The sequence below is a fragment of the Cygnus atratus genome, chromosome 5 (genome assembly GCF_013377495.2).
Source record: "Cygnus atratus isolate AKBS03 ecotype Queensland, Australia chromosome 5, CAtr_DNAZoo_HiC_assembly, whole genome shotgun sequence".
In the NCBI taxonomy this organism is placed as follows: domain Eukaryota; kingdom Metazoa; phylum Chordata; class Aves; order Anseriformes; family Anatidae; genus Cygnus; species Cygnus atratus.
The window spans coordinates 30,324,753-30,344,961 of record NC_066366.1 but is presented as its reverse complement, the minus strand read 5'-3'; the positions used below and the strand labels follow the sequence as shown (position 1 = coordinate 30,344,961).

General features: G+C 42.9%; 1 protein-coding gene across 3 annotated transcripts in view; it reads left to right on the top strand.

Annotated features, from left to right (window-relative positions):
- Window positions 1-20,209, top strand: part of DPF3 (double PHD fingers 3) — a 159,099-nt gene that overhangs the window by 48,619 nt on the left and 90,271 nt on the right. For all 3 annotated transcript variants that reach the window (XM_035539529.2, XM_035539530.2, XM_035539528.2), the window contains exon 2: window positions 18,497-18,657. In XM_035539529.2, the coding sequence (XP_035395422.2) occupies window positions 18,497-18,657 (161 nt within the window). The remainder of the gene's footprint in view (window positions 1-18,496; window positions 18,658-20,209) is intronic.

Here is a 20,209-nt window from a genome sequence, read left to right as displayed (position 1 = left end):
AATGTCATCTCTTGTTGTTCCCTTAGCCAGGGTCAGAGACTCCTTTATGTGCCTTACTCTGATCAAGGATTTTTAACTGGGAACGAGAGCGGTAATCAACTGCATGGTTGGGGAAGGAGAGAGATTAAATCCGAGAATTGCCAGTGATTGCCCCACGTGAAGAACAGTGGCTAACAAAACACATGCTATCATTATGCTGTTATGATTATTTTATTCCCTTAGTGACAGTAAAATGCTATCTGTAGCAGAAAGGTAGGACAAGGTCCACCCTTGCTTTAGCCCTGTGGTATTCAGTGAATTTTTAGTGGGGTAAAATTGGGAAAGTCTAGATTTGCAATGAGGAGTGACTCATATTTTCAGACCCTCTCCCTTAGAGATATGTCAAGAAAGGGAGAAAGCAAATCAAAGATATGTTTGTGTTCTAAATTTAGGACCCATTTTTGTTCAATAGGGCAGCCATTTTTATTTCCAGTCATGACTCTATAGCTTCGGAGAAGTAATTGGTGGGTGTACTGAGAGGTGACTTCTGCTGTGTCCTGACACTTCCATTTCATCAGCCAGTTTTGGAGCGTGCTGGCTGAATAAAAGTGGGGACAGGCAGGGTTCCCAGTGCTGCTTTAGTCTCTGCCCATAGTTTTTTTGATTTATTGAAGACAGAATCAAACTCCAGGGACTGCAGGAGATTGCAAATTGTTAAGTTTCATAGCCAAACTCAGGAAGGCAAAACACCTAACAAACAGGCTAAATGATGAGAATTACCTTTCAATTGATTAATTACTTAATTATTAAGTTTAGTAGCCTAAACTGTCTTCTTCAATACATTCCTTTTAAAGTCTTGTCAGCCCCTCTGAAATATCTTCTGTTGTTACAAAACTATAGGAAGAACAGCACAAAGTGTCCTGATTCTCCTTTTGTACTGATGCAACTCAAAAGTACTCTGAGGTAGGCAGGAACAGTCAGCCCTCTTCCAGAAAAGCACTTTCTTCACAAGAGACAAACGGGCTGTGTTTAGAGTTTGCCTAATTAAGGGAGCCCCGGCTTATAGGGAAAGAAGCTTCACTGAACTCAAATTGCCAACTTTTGAGAAGATCTGTGTTAGGGACTAGCACACTGGTATCATTCCAAATTTGTTCTGTAGGCATTTGATAGTGATTTTGTTAATGCTTTCAAAATGTGTTGCTTTATTTGCAACTCCAGCTCCTAGAAGCCAGGAACTACATGAAAATTTCATTTTGATAGCTATAGCTTTTGTTGACTCTGCTGGCTGTAGAAATAGGAATTGAATATCATCTATCAGTTCAGTAACAAGACCTAAGTCATGATTTTTTTGAGTGCTTTGATTTGGAAATATAGGTGTTTGTGCGCCTGCAGTTCCAGGTGCAGGTAGTGGCTGGAATACAGGAAGACAGATAGGAATATCAGGATAAGACTTCTCCATCATAAATTCAGCGTTAAGCTTCTTGAACTTGGACTTCATCCCCTTCCTATTATTATTTTTTTTGTTAAAATAGGAGATGTTTCTGAATCTAAAGTTTAAGTTGAGACCTACTGGTAAAGAATTCAATCAAATGCTACATTGTGAAGTTCCAGAAACTAGGCAAATGTGGAGTCATACCTGACCTGGGTTTTCCCCTTTCCTTCTATGATGATGTTTCAGCTCTAGTGTTTACTTGGGCCTTTTTATACAGTGTTGAGGTCTGATCATCTCATGTATACATTGTGATTTGAAAAGAAGGATAGATAGGAGGAATCCACAGCCCTAGAAATTCTTGTCAGCTACCTTCTTGGTCTCTTCCTTTGTCTTTCTCTGTAGCTTGGGATATGGGTCACCTCCTGGGACATTTGTCCCATGAATCCCTTGGAATTCTGCATGCCCTAGGGCACTGGTGAGGTACTTGAGATTCCTGCTCTTTTTCAGTATAGATCTTAAGGTTTTTTGTTTTTGTTTGTTTGTTTGTTTTAAAGAATACTAAGAATTTGCACCCAGGTTTTTGTGGATCTCTTTTAGCTAAATCTCACGTACATTGTTTCCTGGGGCTGCTGGAGTCTGAGCTCAGTATTTCAGTTTGTCATTTCCAGTCCTATCTTGTTCAAAGACTCACAGTCCCTGCTGTGTGCTGTTCCATTTACCATTCCCTTTTCACTCTTTGCTTGCCATCTTTCCTCCCATATTCAAATTTCCCATTCCCAGTGATATTACTGTTTTGTTCAGTGGGAGCTGCTGTTAATAATTTCCCCATTAGATGGACTTGGATTGACACCTGTCTTTTCAACCCGTCAGTTTTTGAACAAATCCCTCAATATGCAGGCAAATACTAACACTGAAGCTATGGCCTCATTCTTCTTCCACCTCAAGCAGTCTTTTTCCTTGAGCAACGGGAATGTAAAACACTAGTAGAAATGAGAATGGAGCGCTCAGTACATGCAAACTTTAATGTCAACCGAGTGTGTGATCGCATGGGGAAAAGATGTTTCTGAAGTTTAGATTCAAGCCTTAAATCCAGACTGCAGTTAAAAAATAATTTGTCTTAATTTACCTGTCAGAGCACTATTGAACTGCAGTATAAAAACACTGCAGTGTTTTAGAATGCCAAGTTGTACTTTTTCTGCTTCCACTTTTTTTCTGTGATGTTGCTGTACTCAAATGTATTGACAGTTGCAACCACATGGAAAGATATTACTACAGTAGCTGATTTGGTCCTTCAGGACGTAACATAAATGTGTTTCTCAAGTGAGTATAGAACATACAACCCTGAAGGAAGCACGTAATTACAGAACCAAAGTGCTATAGTTTTACTGTCATTTTCTTAACACTTACAGCTCTCTAAAAAGTGGGTGTCATTAGAATTGGGTCATCTTCTTTCTGCAGAACCATGAGCCCTAGGATTATTCTTCAGTATTTCATCAAGATTTTCTCTTTTATGTAGGTAGAATTAAAGAAAACAGGCAAGCAAACAAACTTAAGCAAAAGCACGCAGCACAAATATTCTGAAAAGTGTGAGATTTTGGACATTAACCTATAGTAAATCATAACCATACCTGCTATCACCTCAAATCCACTAGGAATTCTTGCCACAGGTGCTTACCAGATGCTGCAGCAGTGTCTAGCTGTTTTTCCACTTTTGGATGCACCAGGCAAAACTGAGAGAGTTAATCAGCTGATGGATAAATCCATGAAGGGTAAAATTGTAGACCTAAGTAGAAGCTGCTTAGCTGAAGTGGCAACAAATAGAATTTCATCCAAGATGATACTGACTGAAGACCTAGATGCCAGCAATTTATCAGATGGCTTCAGACTGAAGGTTCATTTTCCTTCTCCATACTTGTATTTCCCCTCCTTCCCTAAGTCTTTTGTCTTGTTATACCAAAAGAGAGAGTATAAGAAAGAGAGCCATGCACTTAAAGTTCATAGAAGTGTAGCATTCTTTTTAAATTGAACTTCTTCTTGGAGAGATATCACATGGGAAGCAAGAGAAGGGATCTTCGAGCTGTTCATTGCCCCCACAACAAGAATGCCCTGTAAGTGATCGTATCTAAACATACAAAATGTCAGATAAACAAATAAATGCGTTCTCTGTGTTCAAAACCCAAACGTGAGTTCCTATAGCTATAAAGTATTCTATTCCAAATCATGCATTGTAGTCTTATAACCAAGAATCTCCATGTGGCGGTGACTCAGTTCTAAGTATATCCAATCTGTCTATGTATAGACATCACTATAGATCAGTGACAATCAAACCTGAGAAGTTTGGTTCTGGAATGGACTCAGAGGGAAGCAACATAATCACCAGGGTGTGGAAACCTGATGCTATGCTGTGATGTGCTTTGTTGCTTTGTCATCATTGTTGCATATTGATGGTAAGCTATGAGCAGATGCCTTAGTGTAGTGTCAGATCATCACACCATGATTAGCGTGTGGAACTCTGCAATTGTGTTTTCTTCCTAACCCACTCTGACCACTGGTAAAATGAGTTGCTTCCCATCTTTCTGTCTTTCTGCCTCTCTTCGACTGCATCAAAGAATAAAAAACAATCCCAAGTGCTTTGAAATATTGGCTAAGTCTTCTTGTTTGTTGAGCAATGGGGCTCTGATCAAGCCTACAGATTCCTCCAGAATCCACATGTGGTGTTTTAAGGAACTCAAGTTGAGCATTGCTGAGCTATGTAATACATTAGATTTTTTTCTAACTTCTGGGAAAACGTCCTGTGTTTCACTGGCTCACACAGTGCTTTCTCCTAGCAATTTTCTTTATGCAGAGAACGATTCAGCTTATGACTGTTTTGTTTATGTTACACAGAAACTCCGAACAAAGAATCTCTGAAGGGCTTTCCTCTCAACTCTCCTCAAAGATGACAAGATATTTTAGCATTCAATGCATATGACTTGTGGTTCTCTTTGGGGAGAAGAGGAGAGAGTGCACGTTTGGAGAGAAAGGAGGCAGTCATTCTGTTGTGCATGGGACAGAGCCAACAACGTGGTTGTCAAAGCACCTCTTAAGCTAACCACAGTGGAGAACCCCCAGATGAGGGCAGAGGAGACATTTACCTGCCTGCTTTATGCTCAGCAGCAACTGCGCCAAGATGTTTCATCTGTGGTCAGTCCTCAGAAGCAGGAGGCTTCCATACCCTCCATATGCTGCGACCTTTTTGCAGATCCTTCCTCTTTCTTCCTGTCTCAACTCCTGCCAATGGAGGGACTCTTCCCTTCCCCTTCCATTGCCTTGGATCTGTTTTCCTTCTCCTGATGAATGTCAAGTGCTTTGGGCCAGCAGCCCTGAAGGGTGGGGGCTATGGCTCAGATCTACCCCTGAGACAGAGCGGAGCCAGCAAAGATGGGTTATTTTAAATTGTGTGGTGACAAGCCTTTTTTTCCTCCCTTTTTGTTCCCAGAGGATAGCTGGGGAAGTTTGCTGTGCCAAAGGCTTGGAATGTGGTTTTTCTCCTCTTCTTCCCCCTTCAAAACAGAAAGAGAGAACTTTATGCTGTGAAATGTGTTAATTGGGGAACATAAATCCAAACTGTAGTGCAGCACTGCTGGGCCTAGGCACCTATTGAAGTTTAATGAGGGAAGAACGGCTTTCTCGTGCCCTCCCCTCTTCTGCTCTCCCCACATCAAGCTCTTTCTTGTGGTACGGTCCTGTTTCGGATGGGAGTATGGGAACTCCAGGCAGAGTGTGCGTGCTGGCCCGGAGTTCTCACGGGACTGAAGCAGTATGTGACTCCTTTAAACTAGTACAGCTAGAGTGAGGCACAGATGTTCTCCCAGGGCAAAGTTAGTTGTGTTGCCAGTGCAGGAAAAAGAAATATTCCTCTGGGTACCTGTCAGAAGTGGCTGCAAGCCCATCTGAGGCATGTCCATGTGCCCTGACCATCCATTTCTGGATTGACAGGGTCCCATGTAGGATGATATATGACTCTTTACTCCTCATGTCAGGCCTGATGTTTTCTCGGAACTTCATGATGAAGTATTTTGTTATGATTAGTGACTGGCTGAAGAGAAGCCTTGTTACATCCAGAGCACAAAATAAGAATCCTTCACCCTGTCCCAGCTATGGTGCTGGGAATAAATAAGTGCCAGTCCGCTTGTACTGGATGTAATGGAGCCCTTTACACAAAAAGCCAACCTAGGAGAGCCTTGATCAGAGCATGAGTGGGAGTGTAATAACCTACTGAGTGTAATAACCCATGCTTTAGCAGAGATGGACAGGTTCATCTGAAATGGCTCTGGAGTGAGTGCAAGAAGTAAAAGCTTCTCTTTGGCACTGATACTTCAAGAAGAAAAGCAATTCACATAGTGGAAGAAAGGTAGTTTGGAAGAGTAACAGGAAAAGAACTTAGATGGTCCTGCAAATCCCAGAAGTTTATTAAAACAAATACTGACTGGCTCTGATGTCTGCTGCAATAAAATAGTAAAACTTGCTCTCAGACAAAAGTGCTTCTCATGATGGTGCAAAACTAGTGTTCGTCCTTTAGCTCTGGATAATATAGCATGAGTACCTGAGGTATTTTAACTTGCTGTAATGTTTTACTGCTTTTGCTTGCAAGCTCATCAATATTTGTGTAGCATTAAGCATTAAAACTCTTATTTTTATCAACTTCACCAGCCCTTGCTGATGCAGCATTGGAAGTATGGGAAGAACAGCTTGCTCCTGCTTTGAGAGATGGGAGGAAAGGCTAGAGTGGGTGGATGGCGATTGCATGAGCAATGCAGGTCAGGTTACTGGTGTATTCCTCTTGCAAGATAAGTGAGAGCCCTCTGAAAGGTAATTATTGGAAAGCATAAATTCCTGAGATAACCTGTCCAAGAAGAAATACTGACAGGAGCAGAGGCCATGTGTTAAAGGCTAGCCATTACTCCAGGGCAATGGGCTAACCTCTCTGTCTCGTTTTTTCTGTAACCTCTCCTTGCTCTGACAGTTGACTCCCTCAGTTCTTCTCATTCAGCTGCTTGCCATTCTTATCCTGGTCCTGTTTATAGACCACTGTGGTGCTAGTCCCCATTTGGTACTAACTGGGGGAACAGAAGTGAAGACTCGGTATGCAGTTTAGTTCCATGTCCAAATTCTTGTTTAGTCATTGTCTTTGCTTGCCATTGTCACTGTGGTGTTCAGGTAGCTTTTACAGCGTGTCTGGAAGAAAGAAAGGTTGCTCTTGTGAGCTTTCTTTAATTGATTTGGGTATAGAAGGGTTTCAGCTAGCATTCAGGGATGACATGGAATCAGATTTGCCTCTGAATGAAGAAAATTGCTGGATTGCAGTTGGAGAAGGAAATCTTGAAGTGTGAGATAACAAATTTCAGAAGAAAAGACGGAGCAAAACTGGGAAATAAGAAAAGGGCCTTCTGTTTCTCTCTGTCTTTGTTATGCAAACTGTCTGTGTCTCATCTGTAATGTAGAGATAATGATATCTACCCAGTTCCTATTTCCACTGGTTGATTGATTAATGACTGCCTCATGATCCCTTGATTACACTTTTGTGACCTACAGCTTTAACTATTGCAGTGCATTGCATCCCAGAAAGAAAATGGAAGTGTTGGCTCTGGCTAGTTCCAGCTAGGAAAACATGACAGACTGACCTAAACAGACTTGCCCACGTGCTTCTAAGACCTCATCCTAGCAGTGCGATGAAGCATGTGCTGTCTGCTCAGCTGTCATCTCTGTTCAGGAAGGCATTCAAGTATCTTCAGGACTTTGAACTGAAGGGGACCTACACATTCGATGAGGTGCTTTGCTGAATTGGGATCTAATGGTTGGTCCCAGGCAGGCTTTCAAGTCTTTGAAGACCTCAGTGAACACATGGAGCTAAAGATGGATCTGAGATCTTTTGCCTCAGCATGATTGGGCTGTGCATTAAACAACTGGTGTCTTAAGCATAGTGAAACTATTGCCAAAAGAGTAAGTCGTTTGAACAGAACAGAGGATCTTTATGGCGCAGCGATAATCGCAGCAAACATTTCTGCAATCTTTGCTAACTGCTAAGTGAATTACAAGACACTTCTTTTTCCTTTAGCTGTTCTGCAGTAATAACCACCCCAATCTGATAACTGAGTTAAGGTGGTACTGAGAATGGGAGGGAAGCCAGAAGAAAAACATTTACAAGGAAAGTCAGCGCATAGGGGAACAACCATCATATACTTGAATTTCTAAAAGCTTGTGGTGTGTGCTATTTCTTGACTTTATCAGACAGTTCCTCTTAGATACTATGTAAGTATCTACACAAGCAAGGACACAGGTGTGTGAAACATGTCATCCCAGAGTTAAAGCAGTGTGTCTATTTGTAATGATGGTTTTCTCTACTTCCATGGGATGTGCTCCACGTGCAGAAGATCCTGTGCCTAGACTTTTCACTTAGTTAAAGTGCACTCTCAATAGAGGGCATTTTTTATACTAAGGGAACTGTAAGATGATGTGTTGGAGGACACAATGCATGTTTCATCTCTTCTAACTTTTGAGCAGTAATAACGATACTTTAGCAGAGGAATGCCCGTAATCTGCCCTGCTTCCATTTGCGGGTAGAACTGGGGGAAGGAGGTGAAAAAAGGAAATAAAATTCACAGTCCTCTTTTGAATTCCCCTACATAGCATGAGTCAAGTGTATCCCTGCTGAATGTTTGCTGAAGTCAGTAGGTTTACACAAGTAAGAGAATGATTGTTCCTATGTGTTCAATAGCAATAACAACTCAAAGAAGCATAACCTTAATTATCTAGGCTCAGGATGGCTTTGTAGAGAACAGAAAATAGGATTTTCTGTTGTGTTTTTTGTGTGATTAATGATTATTAACTGGGTCGAGTAGATTTTTATATTTTGTTATGTGTGGTCTATTTGTCATACATACTGTGACTGAGGAACTGAAAGTGCTACCCATTCAGGATTAGTAGTGTTATCTTTTAAATATTGGCTATTGCTGAGATTTTTTTTCAAGGTTGACCTCAGAGGCAAAGTAAACTCTACTAATTATGTGGTTTTATTCTAGATCTATATAAATTTCTCTCTGCTCTGCTATTTTTGTGATCATTTTCACCTGAGCAAAATTGATTGTTTCCTGTGTAAGGATTTCCTTTGCAAAAGGCGATACAAGGTTCCCACAAAAGAGGCAAGTCAGTTAGCTCATTAACTCTTTGTAGTCAAAGGACAGGAAATACCTAAAATGTTAACGTAGTTTCAGTTTTGTGTGATGGGGAAGCCTTCCCTGTCATTTAGGATCATTTCTACTACTTTTCTACTTGCATGTTAATTTCAGTCTCTTCTAAATTGTGCCATCTGGATTGAATGGCACTCTATATTTGTCTGCTAAATAACTGCACAGGGGAAATCCCAGCCTGGGAAGTTCCAGAAGGGCTAACAAAGGTCTTTCGGACTAGGACCACACTGTAGAGCTTTCACAGGTACAGTTCTGACATGGCTAGAAACATGCACGACCCTCATGGTCTTTCCTGATATCTCTCTGCCTGTAGAGATCTGATGGAGATGCATGGCTTCGTGAAGGATGAGATGCATGGAGACTCATGAAGATGAATGCTCTTGTCAGCTTAGGTAGTGTCGTTTGAGCAGACGATGTAATTATGGTGGTAGGGTCCTTCCATTTGTATACGTTGTGTCTCCCTAGAGGGCTGTGCTGAAGGAGTGACATAGCCCTACCGCTTGTGATGTGGACAGGCTTATTCCCATTACAAACAAGCGTCCTACTTGAATTCTTACCCAAACTGGTTGTGCTGCTGGTGACTACCTCTGGTGGGAGAAGGGGTTGTGTGAGCTTGTTCTCAGCTCCCCTAGGCAATGTCAGCTGGGTTTGCTCAAACACATTGAATGGCCTTGCCGAAGTGGATCAGGGAGCACTCACACAATTATTGCTACTGGCAGGAGGTGCAGCAGCAGTAAGCTGTAGGAGACAAGCAGCGAAAAGCAGCAGGGTAGGAGGGAAAGGACGGTATTTTTAGCCAGCACAGCTAGAGCTAGAAGAGGATGCCTCTTCATGATCTGAGGATCTTTTAGTACAGACAGTGCCTAAAGTAATCTGCACAATTTATTAGTGAGGTAAGTCTTGGGTGTTGCCCCTGTTGTGTAGGTGAGCTGTTAAAACTAAGAAGGGAGTCAAGGCAGAGTCATCTGGAGAACTCTCATTTGCCGGCTTCCAGGTGCCAGGTCAGGCAATAGATCATGGATTTTACTAATCTGCCTTTCTCCTAATGTGTAGGAATGCAAAAGATAGTCCCACTGTGGGAAACTGGGACTGAGAGCTGAATGGATAGTGTTTGTCTTTGACTACATCTGGCCCTAAAGCCATGAATGCACTAAGCCAAACAGACTTCTGGTGACTACAAGTGCCAGCAGCTTGAGATACTTCTTTAAAAAATATAAAAAAATCTCTTGGATGTTGTCATGTCTAATCTAGTATTACTGCTGAAATTTTCATTAGTTCTTTCTTATAGTAATTGGAGAGAATTTTTGACCTTTTGGGGGAGGTTAGGACCAAGCTGAATTCTGACTGCTGTCTTCAGATACAAAAAGAGGTCTAGGTTATTACCTTTTGCACCTGTTGTTCATTTAATTGGATGATGCTGCATCTCTTTAAAACAGAAACCCTGGCCTGAGAAGGAATAGATGCACTGTGATATCCCCAAGGAGTCTGCCTCTGAGATTAACCTAATTGGTCACTGTGCTGAGTCTAATAGAGATTGCATGCAACGTCTGACTCTGGAAACACCTTGGATGGTCAGGTGTATGACACAGAAACTACTGCTGTTATGTCTCCTTGGAAATGGAGGAAAAGTAAGAGGAAAAGTCGACAAATTACTACCAGCACCATGATATGATTGTTCACAGCCCCATATATATGAACAGGGCCAAGAAATTCATCTTCTGAGATAAGTTCACACATTTCATCTTGTACCATACACAGATTCCTGTTGTATCTAGCCAATAACTCTGCACGTTAAGTGTTGGGTGTAGAGATCCCACCTTTTTCCCTCTGAGAGCAGGAATATTGCTGTGGGCCTTGTGTGGAGGGCCATGTGCAGCTGCAGAAAAAGGAACACCTCCAGCTCTGGTCCTTCTTCCTGCACAAAGGTGGCAGTGGCTCCTGACCCTGAAAGCCAGGTTTGCCCTGCAGGCTGCTGTTATTGAAGCACCCTGATGTACCACACTCTTCTTGGCAGTGGTAGCTTGTGCTGATGTTTCTTTTCTTTAAATGGAAATGCTGGCAGAGCTCTTGTACTTCCACAATACTTGTGAGGATGGGGCTAATCAGATCAATTTTGCCCAAGTCGTAAGCTATGCCTACTTTCTGTCATTTTTATTCAGTCAGATTTTTTTCATGAGATGCCTGTAGGTTCACACTGGATTAAATTACAGTCTAAACCTGTTTTCAGAGTAGTGAATTTAGCTCACTCAGTGAGGCCAGGCTCTCTGTTATGATTCAGCATCACACCATGATTCAAGCATTGAGAAGTCAGTAGATTCTGGCCACAAATCACCACTAGGGATTTCCACCCCCACCAAGGGGAAGTCTGCTGATAAATACCTGGCAAAAGGGGATTCCTTTGCCTTCTACATACAGGGGACAGGCTGGTGCTGGGTGCGCAGAGGAGAATGCTGGAAGATCTCATGTTAGTCTTTCGCTGATCTATGATTAAACCTAGACTCATAGCTCAGGGCATCTCCTTGACTGCTGTAATGTCTGGGCTGTGCCAGTGCTGACTCAGGAACTTGTCATCAGCTCTCTGATGGCTCCTAATCGCTTGTGCCACATACGGTCTATGCACCTGGCACAGTACTTTTGAACAAATGCTTGAAAGCTCATCTGTTTTGACCTGATGGTGTCAGTTCTTCCAATGAAAGGCATTACCTATCCTTACAAGCCTTTCCATGCATTTACCCTCAGATCATTGCTACTTCAGCAACACTGGCTCTGCTAGCATCTGTAAACTGTTTTGTGATCTGATTTGTGTATTTTATCTACTGCTGAAATGATTCTGCTAGCAATTTTTTTTCTCCGACTCCCATGCTTGGGAAAGTTGTTCAGGCCTTGTTTTGCGCATCAGATGAAATGATTTGGTACGTATAGAAACCAAATGGATGTATGAGCAACTCTGAGAGTCTTGGAGAGTTTAGGATAGGCAGGGGTATGTGTATGTAGGTCTTCACAAAGCTGCTGAGTTAATGTTAAAAAATGAAGGCCCAAAAAAATTGAGTCACTCTGTAGCCCATCTGGAAATCCTGTTTTTCCTTTGCTCATGTTCACACCCCTTACGTCATTAGAAGATGTTGTGCAGGGACAGATTCAACTGACCGTTGTGAGAGAACTGAATCTGCACGTTCCTGCACTCTCTGGCTTGCCCTCGGAGTTTGTGGTAGGGTTTGGAACACTCTGTTCTGCTTCACCTAACGTCAGTAAAGCCATTCTGTGTTGCTGCTGCATCTCGTTACCCTACCTCTCTGCAATCACAAAGGGTATGTGATTGTAGCATTTAGGTGCTCCCTATGGGCTAGAAAATCCAGAGTCATATTTTCTTTTGCTTCAGTCTTTTGATGGATGTTTTGTGACCATCTTGCAATGTAATGTGAGGATGAGCAGAGCAGAATTCTTTATCTCTTCTGGGAAGATGCTCCAGAACTGTGGGTCTGCTGTCCAAAGGTGCTGCTGGAGTCTGGTGGATGCTGGGCTCTGTTACGCACAGGGTTCCAGTTGCATTTGCTGTTTCAGCTCCAGGAGAAGCAGCTTTTCAAGTGGCTTGAATTTAGCTCACTGCACCCTTTGCAAAAAAAACAGTGATGTTAGAGTGCATGAGGAAAAGGGATGAGCGCAGGCTGGGGAGTACTGATCTCTTTAGCTTGCTTTGTGATAGGGTCGATACCACATTTTTGCAACTAGCTCTGTCTCTGTTGCTTATCTAGTCTAAGGTAGAGTCATAGTAGCATAGCCCAGATGTGAAAAACACACATGAGCATGGCCAGGCTACCGCTTGAAAGCAGAATTATGCTGACTGGAGAGACAGAGAGAGAGGAAGGCCCTTGTGATGATTGCCTCTATTAGATTGTCCACGTCGGTCTGTCTTTGAATCATAAATGATATTAGCTCACAGTTTGTAACGTTTCCCACTTCCAGCCAGCCTCCTTGCTATCTCTTCTGACTTCAGCCTCTGCCAGCTATGCCACCCTTGCTTTCAACACTGAGAGGTTTGGGAGAGTGCTGTCTGTGTGAGGGGAAAAAGGCACACAAATCCGTGTGTCATCAACATACTGTCTGGCATTGCTGCCCATACCACTTCATCATATTCCCTGGAGGTTTTGCATAGATATTAAATAGGAGTGTTGGAAGAATTGAGCCCTGTGGCATTCTTCATGTCAAGGCTCAGGGAGAGGAGGAGCAGTTGCCTGTCAGGAGCCTTGTGGGATCTGCTGGAGGGATTGAGTATAGCCCGCTTGGTGCAGTTCTCTCAGCTCTTGCCAAGACATGCAGTTGGTCAGCAGTACCTCATCATCTGCAGTGTCACCGGCAGCTGATAGCTCAGGTAGCATCTGCGTGACTTAGTCTCCGTCCATCTTTGTGAGAAGGCCCAAGACCCCACGTGTGTTTTATTTCCAGGCTTATTCATGAATGTCTCCAGCAGGAGAGGCCAGAATGTCTTCTGAAGCAGCGTCACATTGCTTTTTCCTACCACGCTTCCCAGATCTTGCTCAGTTTGAAACTGGATGATTGTGTTGCTGAAGAACAATTTCTGATTTAAAATGTCTTTCAATTTTCCTCAGTGTTCCTCCCAGTATCAAATGATCTGAAATGTAAGACTAGAGGCTAAAAGTATAGTAAATGAAAACTTGCTAGTCTTGGGGAGAACAAGTTCCATGTTTTTGATCAGCTGGGGACCACTGTAGACTTCCAAAGGAAGTCTGCTGCTTTCTGTTAACGTGATTAATCATTTCTTTCTGTGCTATCAGCTTTTTACTTGCCTAGTCATGTAATGAGCTGGGTTTGGGAGGAAAATGAAAGGGTCCTGGCCTCTGGAACCGGAGACAATCCAGATTCACACTCATAGTATTGGCTGAAAATGTAAGAACTGCACTTAAGGAGGACTGGTCCTTCGTTGTATGAATTTTCCAGGGGTGGTGTGGGCCTGTAACCATGGTTGAGCTTGGCTGGTTATATGTCTTAACTGAGTGTTCTTCTCTGGATCCTAATCTGAAAAGTGACAGGCAGCAGAGGAAGGGTGCACTAGGTTCTGCCCATTTTGTAGCTTTTTTAAAAGGTGTAGCACACTCAAATAGCCTGGACTTTGCAGACTGGGTTGGAAAGAGGTGGTGGAGAGCTGCTCTGCTGCTTTCAGGGTCCATGAGGCTACCTCATGGTAGGAGGCAGAAGGAACTCTCAGAGAAACAATCATCTCAAAGTGAAGCGAGGCTCTCGGTCCTTGCTGCTGACTCATAAGCTGCTCATAAACCAGGCCAATTCTTGTTGGCTTTGGTTTAAGGCATGCCTAGGCAGCAGGATGGCACTAGGTATGGTACAGAAAAGCAGTAAGTCAGAGTCTGCTTGGAAATCCTACAGTCTAGGCAGAACAGGCAGACAAATGTTGAGAGAAAGGGAAGGGTTGTTCACTGACTTTGTTGTAAGTTGACCTGATTCTTTGTCAGAAAACCTCAGTTTCTTAACGTATAACAGGACAATGACCTAATGAAATTCACACGGTCTGCTCTTCCAGCCCAGTATACGCTTTTTCACCAGTGACTACCTACAAAGTTGCATAGGACTGTACCAGCCTCACATCGCTGTCCCAGGACCCAGGGGAGTGCTGGTGCTTCAGGCATCCTTCAGCGTGCTCGCCCCACTCCTGCTGCACTTCAGCTGCTCCAAGCTTGCTGTTCAGTTTCAGTCCCACCCTTTTCCACCAAAACAGCCCCTAGCTCCTTCTGGAGCTATACCCCTCTTGAAAAGGGGCTGCTTATGTGCAGTCTTGCAGGAGATTTTAATAGTGTAGGCTGTCCTTTTCCAAGCCAGAGAGCTTTTATTAGTCAGGCAGAACTGGGTTATTTTAGTGTCCTCAGGCTGGAATGTAGATGCGGAGCCTGCACGTCTCCCAGCAGTGTCACCTGTCCCGCCGGTCCCAAGCATCCAGGATTTCACCTGAGGACCTGCACTGGCAGCCTGCACTCTTTCTGCACTGCGCTGACAACTTTATTCTGTATTTCCACTCGGGCTGTTTTCAGTATGGTTTGCCTCCCTTGACCGGCAGTTATTAATGTCAGCCCCTTGATTTTCCCCCAGTATTGTTGAAATCTATGCATATGCTGGTGATTTTGTATCGTTAATATAAATCCAGACAAGTCAGTGTGACCTTTCGCTCCCATGTCCAAAGGGAAGAATCGACCCTTGCAGTCGGTTGCCGCACAGCACTGAGTCATACATACTTTTCATAGAAATAATGCAGAAATTCCCCATAGTTTTTACAGATATTTTTTCAGGAGGTGAAGTGTAAGTCTTCCATGGCAACACAGCTTGGGAAAACTACGAAGCATATAGCACCAGATAATTAATCTTTCTGACGTGTGATACACTTTTTACTATCAACGTAGTCTGTTTATTTTTTTTTCTCTTCGTGTGCTTCATTCAGTCAAACTCAGCTGATCTGTTTGAGTTTCTTTTGAACTCCTGTCCTCTCCAGTCTTATTCCTGCCCTCGTGTGTTCTCCACTTCCATTGTAAATCCCCTGGGAGAGGGCTGGGTCTTATCCCACCTCTGTGACTTTACAGTGACCAGTGCATTAGTACCATGCTTTCCTTTTTTGCCTGGATTCTTTTAATACCTTCTGCTTCTCCTGCATAAGATAAAATATGCTGTGTTTGGATATGTAGCACCACATTGAAAACAAAGAAAAAAAAGTATAACGTTCCTTAAAATATTAACTGAAATTTTGAATGATGGGAGATTCACTCCAGTGAAGACTAATGGTAAAACAAAACAACGAAGCTTCCAAAAGTAGTCGCAGGGAAGTAGCTGTTTTCCACTGGGATATGACTATCATAAGGAAATATTGTTTCTTTATCTTCCAATATTTGATTATTTGTTACTTAAAAAAAATCCATTCAAAATTAAAGTAAGGGCAAGCCCTTAAGGACCCAGTACTTCAATACTGGCCTTCCCAGTGAATACTTAGGGGTGGGTTTTTGATTGTGCTTGCTGTAGTGGATCCGAAGCAAGCTTTCCTAAAGTATGGCGGTGACTAAATGCTTCTCCTAAATTATTGTATTTCTTTAAGGCAAAAGGTGCATATTTATAGTCTTTAAAATAAATATAACAGAGTACAAAATTGAGTGAAGAATGAATTTGACAATTAACTTGGCAGGTTCTGTGGCTGTTAAACACATTGGGATCCCAAAAACCCTTTTCTCCCACTTAGAAAAATCTGAATTTTAACTTTACACGCCACTTGATGGAGTCACCCTACTTGATAATGTTAAAGCCAAATATTTAACACTCAAAGATTTGTACTTATTTTTAGTCTTAGAAGAAGACGGAAGCTGTGGCCATCTCCAGCCAGATGTTATATCCAGGTTGCTGAGATGTGTTTTGTTTTTGTCAATAAACTCCTTGGAGTTATTGAGCATCCCTGGATTAATGTAGGGGGAATCTGACTTAGCTCTGTGGAAGCTCAAGTGTTTGTGGAAAGAGCTGTTAATCTTTGATCAACTGGAGTCTCCTTGTTACTGACTTTGATTACACAAGTGTACAACTTTAATTACAGCTTTTAATAAGCTTTCATTTTTTCCTAGCCACATTCTTTGTATAGTAGTGCGGCTTATCTTTTCCTTTCTCCTCTGTTCCCCTTCCCTTCCCCCCTGCCTTTGATGGAAAAAGTGGTTTGAGGTCACTGGGGGGGGTTCTGTGTCCAGAGACACCCCTCTGCAATGTCCCTGCCCGCAGCTCTGCCCTCTGCTCGCTTGTACAGCCAGAGCGCTCCCTCCTCCAGCTGCCCCGCAAAGAGCCCCCCCTGCACCAGCTGCTGCCCAGGGCCTGGTGGTCAGTGGTGGGGGACAGGTCTGTGAGATGCCAGATTCACACTGATGCCTGCTGCTGCACGAAACAGCTGAGTGACATTTAGAGAATCTGTGAAGCCAAAAGATGTACTGGCTCTTGGGTGTAATTTCTTCCTGTTGAGGACTGCCCAATTCTCCCCATTCACACTCTGAAATGCAGCAGCTGAAGTCAGTGGCTGAGAACAGCAGGAAGCTGGTGGGCTCAGCATCCATCCGTGATGCGTATTCTGCATCCAGAGCCTGGGTGCGCTGGACCACCTTTGTTCATTAGAGAAATGACCTGGTGGAAGCTTAGTAGAGGACTTAAAATTGTAAATAATTGAGATATGGCTTAAAACAAGCATGAGGAAATGCTTTTATTTACTTGAATTATATTTTAGCCATGGAGCTCATTGCTTTACCATTCTTTAGGTGTGAAAAATAAAGGTGGGTTGAAGTCAGCTGGATAAATTCACAGAAGAAAGATTCATCAAGATCTCTTAAACACGATGTAACCACCATTGGGTAGCCTGAGACTTAGGGTAATTAAGCTCTGATTATCAGAAGTTAGAAGGAGGAACTAGAGATGCCTGCATCTGTAGTTGTGTTCCTCAGTAAGCCTCTGTTATTGGCCCCTGCCAACAAGAGGATATTGGGCCAGTGCAGCCCATGGGGAAAGAGTATGGCTCCCATGGAAGTCATGAGGTGAAACTGAGGAGTGACTTAAAAGATGTGAGTCAGAAAAAAGACACAGTAAAGCAGCAATTTGCACCAATTTGACATTCAGAGGTGTGCAAAAGGAGTATAATTTTAAAATGCCAGTTGTGTCTATGCAAGAGGGTAGCAGGGAAACAACTAACAGAACAGGGAAGGGAGCCTCTTTTATCTCTGTGCATGCATCCCTTCAGCTCCCTTGCTGTGCATGTTATACTCTTTTTGCACACTAATGAATATCAGAGTCAGAGCAAGTTATGCTATATATCATTCTACTCCTATTTTCTAATGAATTTACCCCTGATGGGTAGCTTTCCTAGCAATTCATGTCACGACTGAATTTCACCTTGACAATAGATCAAGAATGAGGTTGAGCAGCATGGCCCACCTACTTTGCAGTATTCCAGCATGACAGCTGCCTTGTGTCTTCAGGGTAGCTCTACTTTGATGCTTTTCCCTGTTTAGAAAAATTTGGAGGGAGGATTCTGGTAGTCTCCAGCAGGCAGAGTTTATAAACCTTTCTCAAGGGAGTATGAAGATTCTACAGAATTTTTGAACAAATATTTATGAAACAAGTGGCATTGTCTTTAGGACTGTTCTTCCCACTGTGCTCTGGAACAAAGAGTTTGCCATGCTGGATCTTACCAGCTGCTGTTGGTGCCTAAAGCCTGACTGTGGAAAACTCTGGAAGGGTAAAGACAAAACATCTGGTCTGACCACTGCAGACATGGCCCTAGCTGTTAATGTGTGTGTTTTTGTGCCTCAGAAGCATGCAATATGAAGATTGTGTCCTTTGCTCGTATGGGTTCTTTGTCATCAGAAATGCTGGAGTGAAGTTCTTCTAAATTTGGCTGGCTTTCTGGTTGCTCAAAATATCCTGCAGGAGTTCCTATAGCATAGAATTGAAATGACTGGTTTGCTAACTTGGCTGAACAAACTACAGGGAAAGAGAAACAATAGAATGAGGTCACCATGGTGTACATGTTGGCTGACCCTGGGTCATGGCCAGTGTGGTTGTACCCTTTGCTCATTCAGTATCTATGCCTACTGAAAAGATCTGTGTCTGCTTTCTGAGTCTTATCCTTTGATGACACTTTCTGCATGATCCGCTTCAGCAGTGTCATGTGTCAGCCAGCTTTTTTCATGTGTTCAGAGAAAGTTTTTCTGGTTCTTCATTTTTTTTTTTTTTTTAAACCATCCTCATGTCCCCTTTTTTCCTAGTCTTGTTTGAGGGAAGATGCAGTCTTCTTTAATCTCTGCCCTATCTCTTTTGGCAGACTTGGGGACCAGTTCTACAAAGAAGCGATTGAGCACTGTCGCAGCTACAACTCTCGGCTGTGTGCTGAACGGAGTGTCCGCCTTCCCTTCCTGGATTCGCAGACCGGTGTAGCTCAGAACAACTGCTACATCTGGATGGAGAAGCGGCATAGAGGACCAGGTTGGTAGCATTATGTCTGTGAATGCATGTGCATGTATGGAGGGCTGGCCACTGAACCCTCATGGGGTTTAATTAATAGCAACTCAAACCTGCTACAGGCCACACAGAAGAGAAGCTGCCTAAACCTCTGTGCCTGTAGGGGATTTCCATTGGTAACTGCAGAGAGCTGATCCTAATTATTCTCTCTCTGCCCAAAGAAGTGCCTGACATGGTAGTTTCTAAGACTGTATCATTGTAGCTCTCTTAATGCTATTGATCCTACTCTGTAGCAGAAGACACAATGTCCTGCTCTAAGCAGGACTGGAATTATCTTCAGGGTGGAGAGGTAGAAGTGGAAGTCTCAAGTGAATGCTGAAAATAAGGGGATATATTGGGAAGTATATACACTGGAGGTGAAGTTCAGGAGGGTCCAGTTACAGGAATGAATGTTGTTCTGATGATTAGAGATGTAGGTATAACTTCTGGTTTTGATTTGGACAAGTTACTTGGATACCAGCTCTGGAGCCTTAGTTTCTTCAGTTGCAAAAAATAAATTGATATATGTCCTTAAAGAGCTTTGGCTAAGGTCTCTTCCAGAGCTCAGAAAAGCTGAAGGGAAAAGACCACCATCATTTTTGTACACTGTGGTCAGTCTTTCCTTTGTTAGAGTAAATCCATCTTAAGTGCTTATTTGGAAGGTGAAGGACAATCACCAGTTTAAAGGCTGGAGACGTTACTCAGACAGAACTCCTCCTGAAACCCAGTGGAAATTTTGTTAGAGTATGGCTCAGTATCTGATCCACAGTTTGCACAGATTTTCTGACAACACCAAAATGGATTTCTGTTGTTTGTTTGTTTGTTTGTTTGTTTTCCAGTGCATACCAGAGAATCTAGGCAGGGAGGGGCTAGTGTGCATGTACACTGGAAGCACAGTGTACACATGTGCATATATATGTAGCAGTTCCTGTAAACTATACTGAAAAAAATGGAGAAAAAAAGCAACCAAACAAAAAATCCAGATCTGGTAACTGTGGGAAGGTGCAAGCTGCTGTTACCTCCTCCATCAGCCAGTTTGCAACAGCTGTAGTGGGAGGAACACAAAGGATATTTCCCTCCCCTCCTGCGGGCAGACTAAGAAAGCAATTGATGCCTCTGAAGAGTGCTTAGCTGAAACATTCCCTCTCCCTTTCCTAGGATTTACTGTGGGGCAGATTCTTGCACTGCTCCTAATCCTAAAGTGTCTAAAATAGATGTAGTATCTTGTCTTGCAATAAGGCCAGAAAACTCTTTCGATAGTAAAATGCAGCCAGTTCTGGTGCAGGAGACAACAGGTGTTTTACTAGCATTAAAAATACCCTAAGAAGGTTTCAGCTGCCGAAACTATTTGGGTAATCTGGGACTGCTAAATGTGGTTTATGAGGTTCTGGGCTAACCCTTCTTTTGAAGGTTCCTTCATGACCACAGTTGTTTTTTGTTGTTGCTGTTTTTCTTCTTCTTCTTTTTTTTTCATTTAAAAACTCTGCATTCCTAAGAGATTATGCTTTGGCAAAGCTAGCTTGCTTGCTTGCTTTTT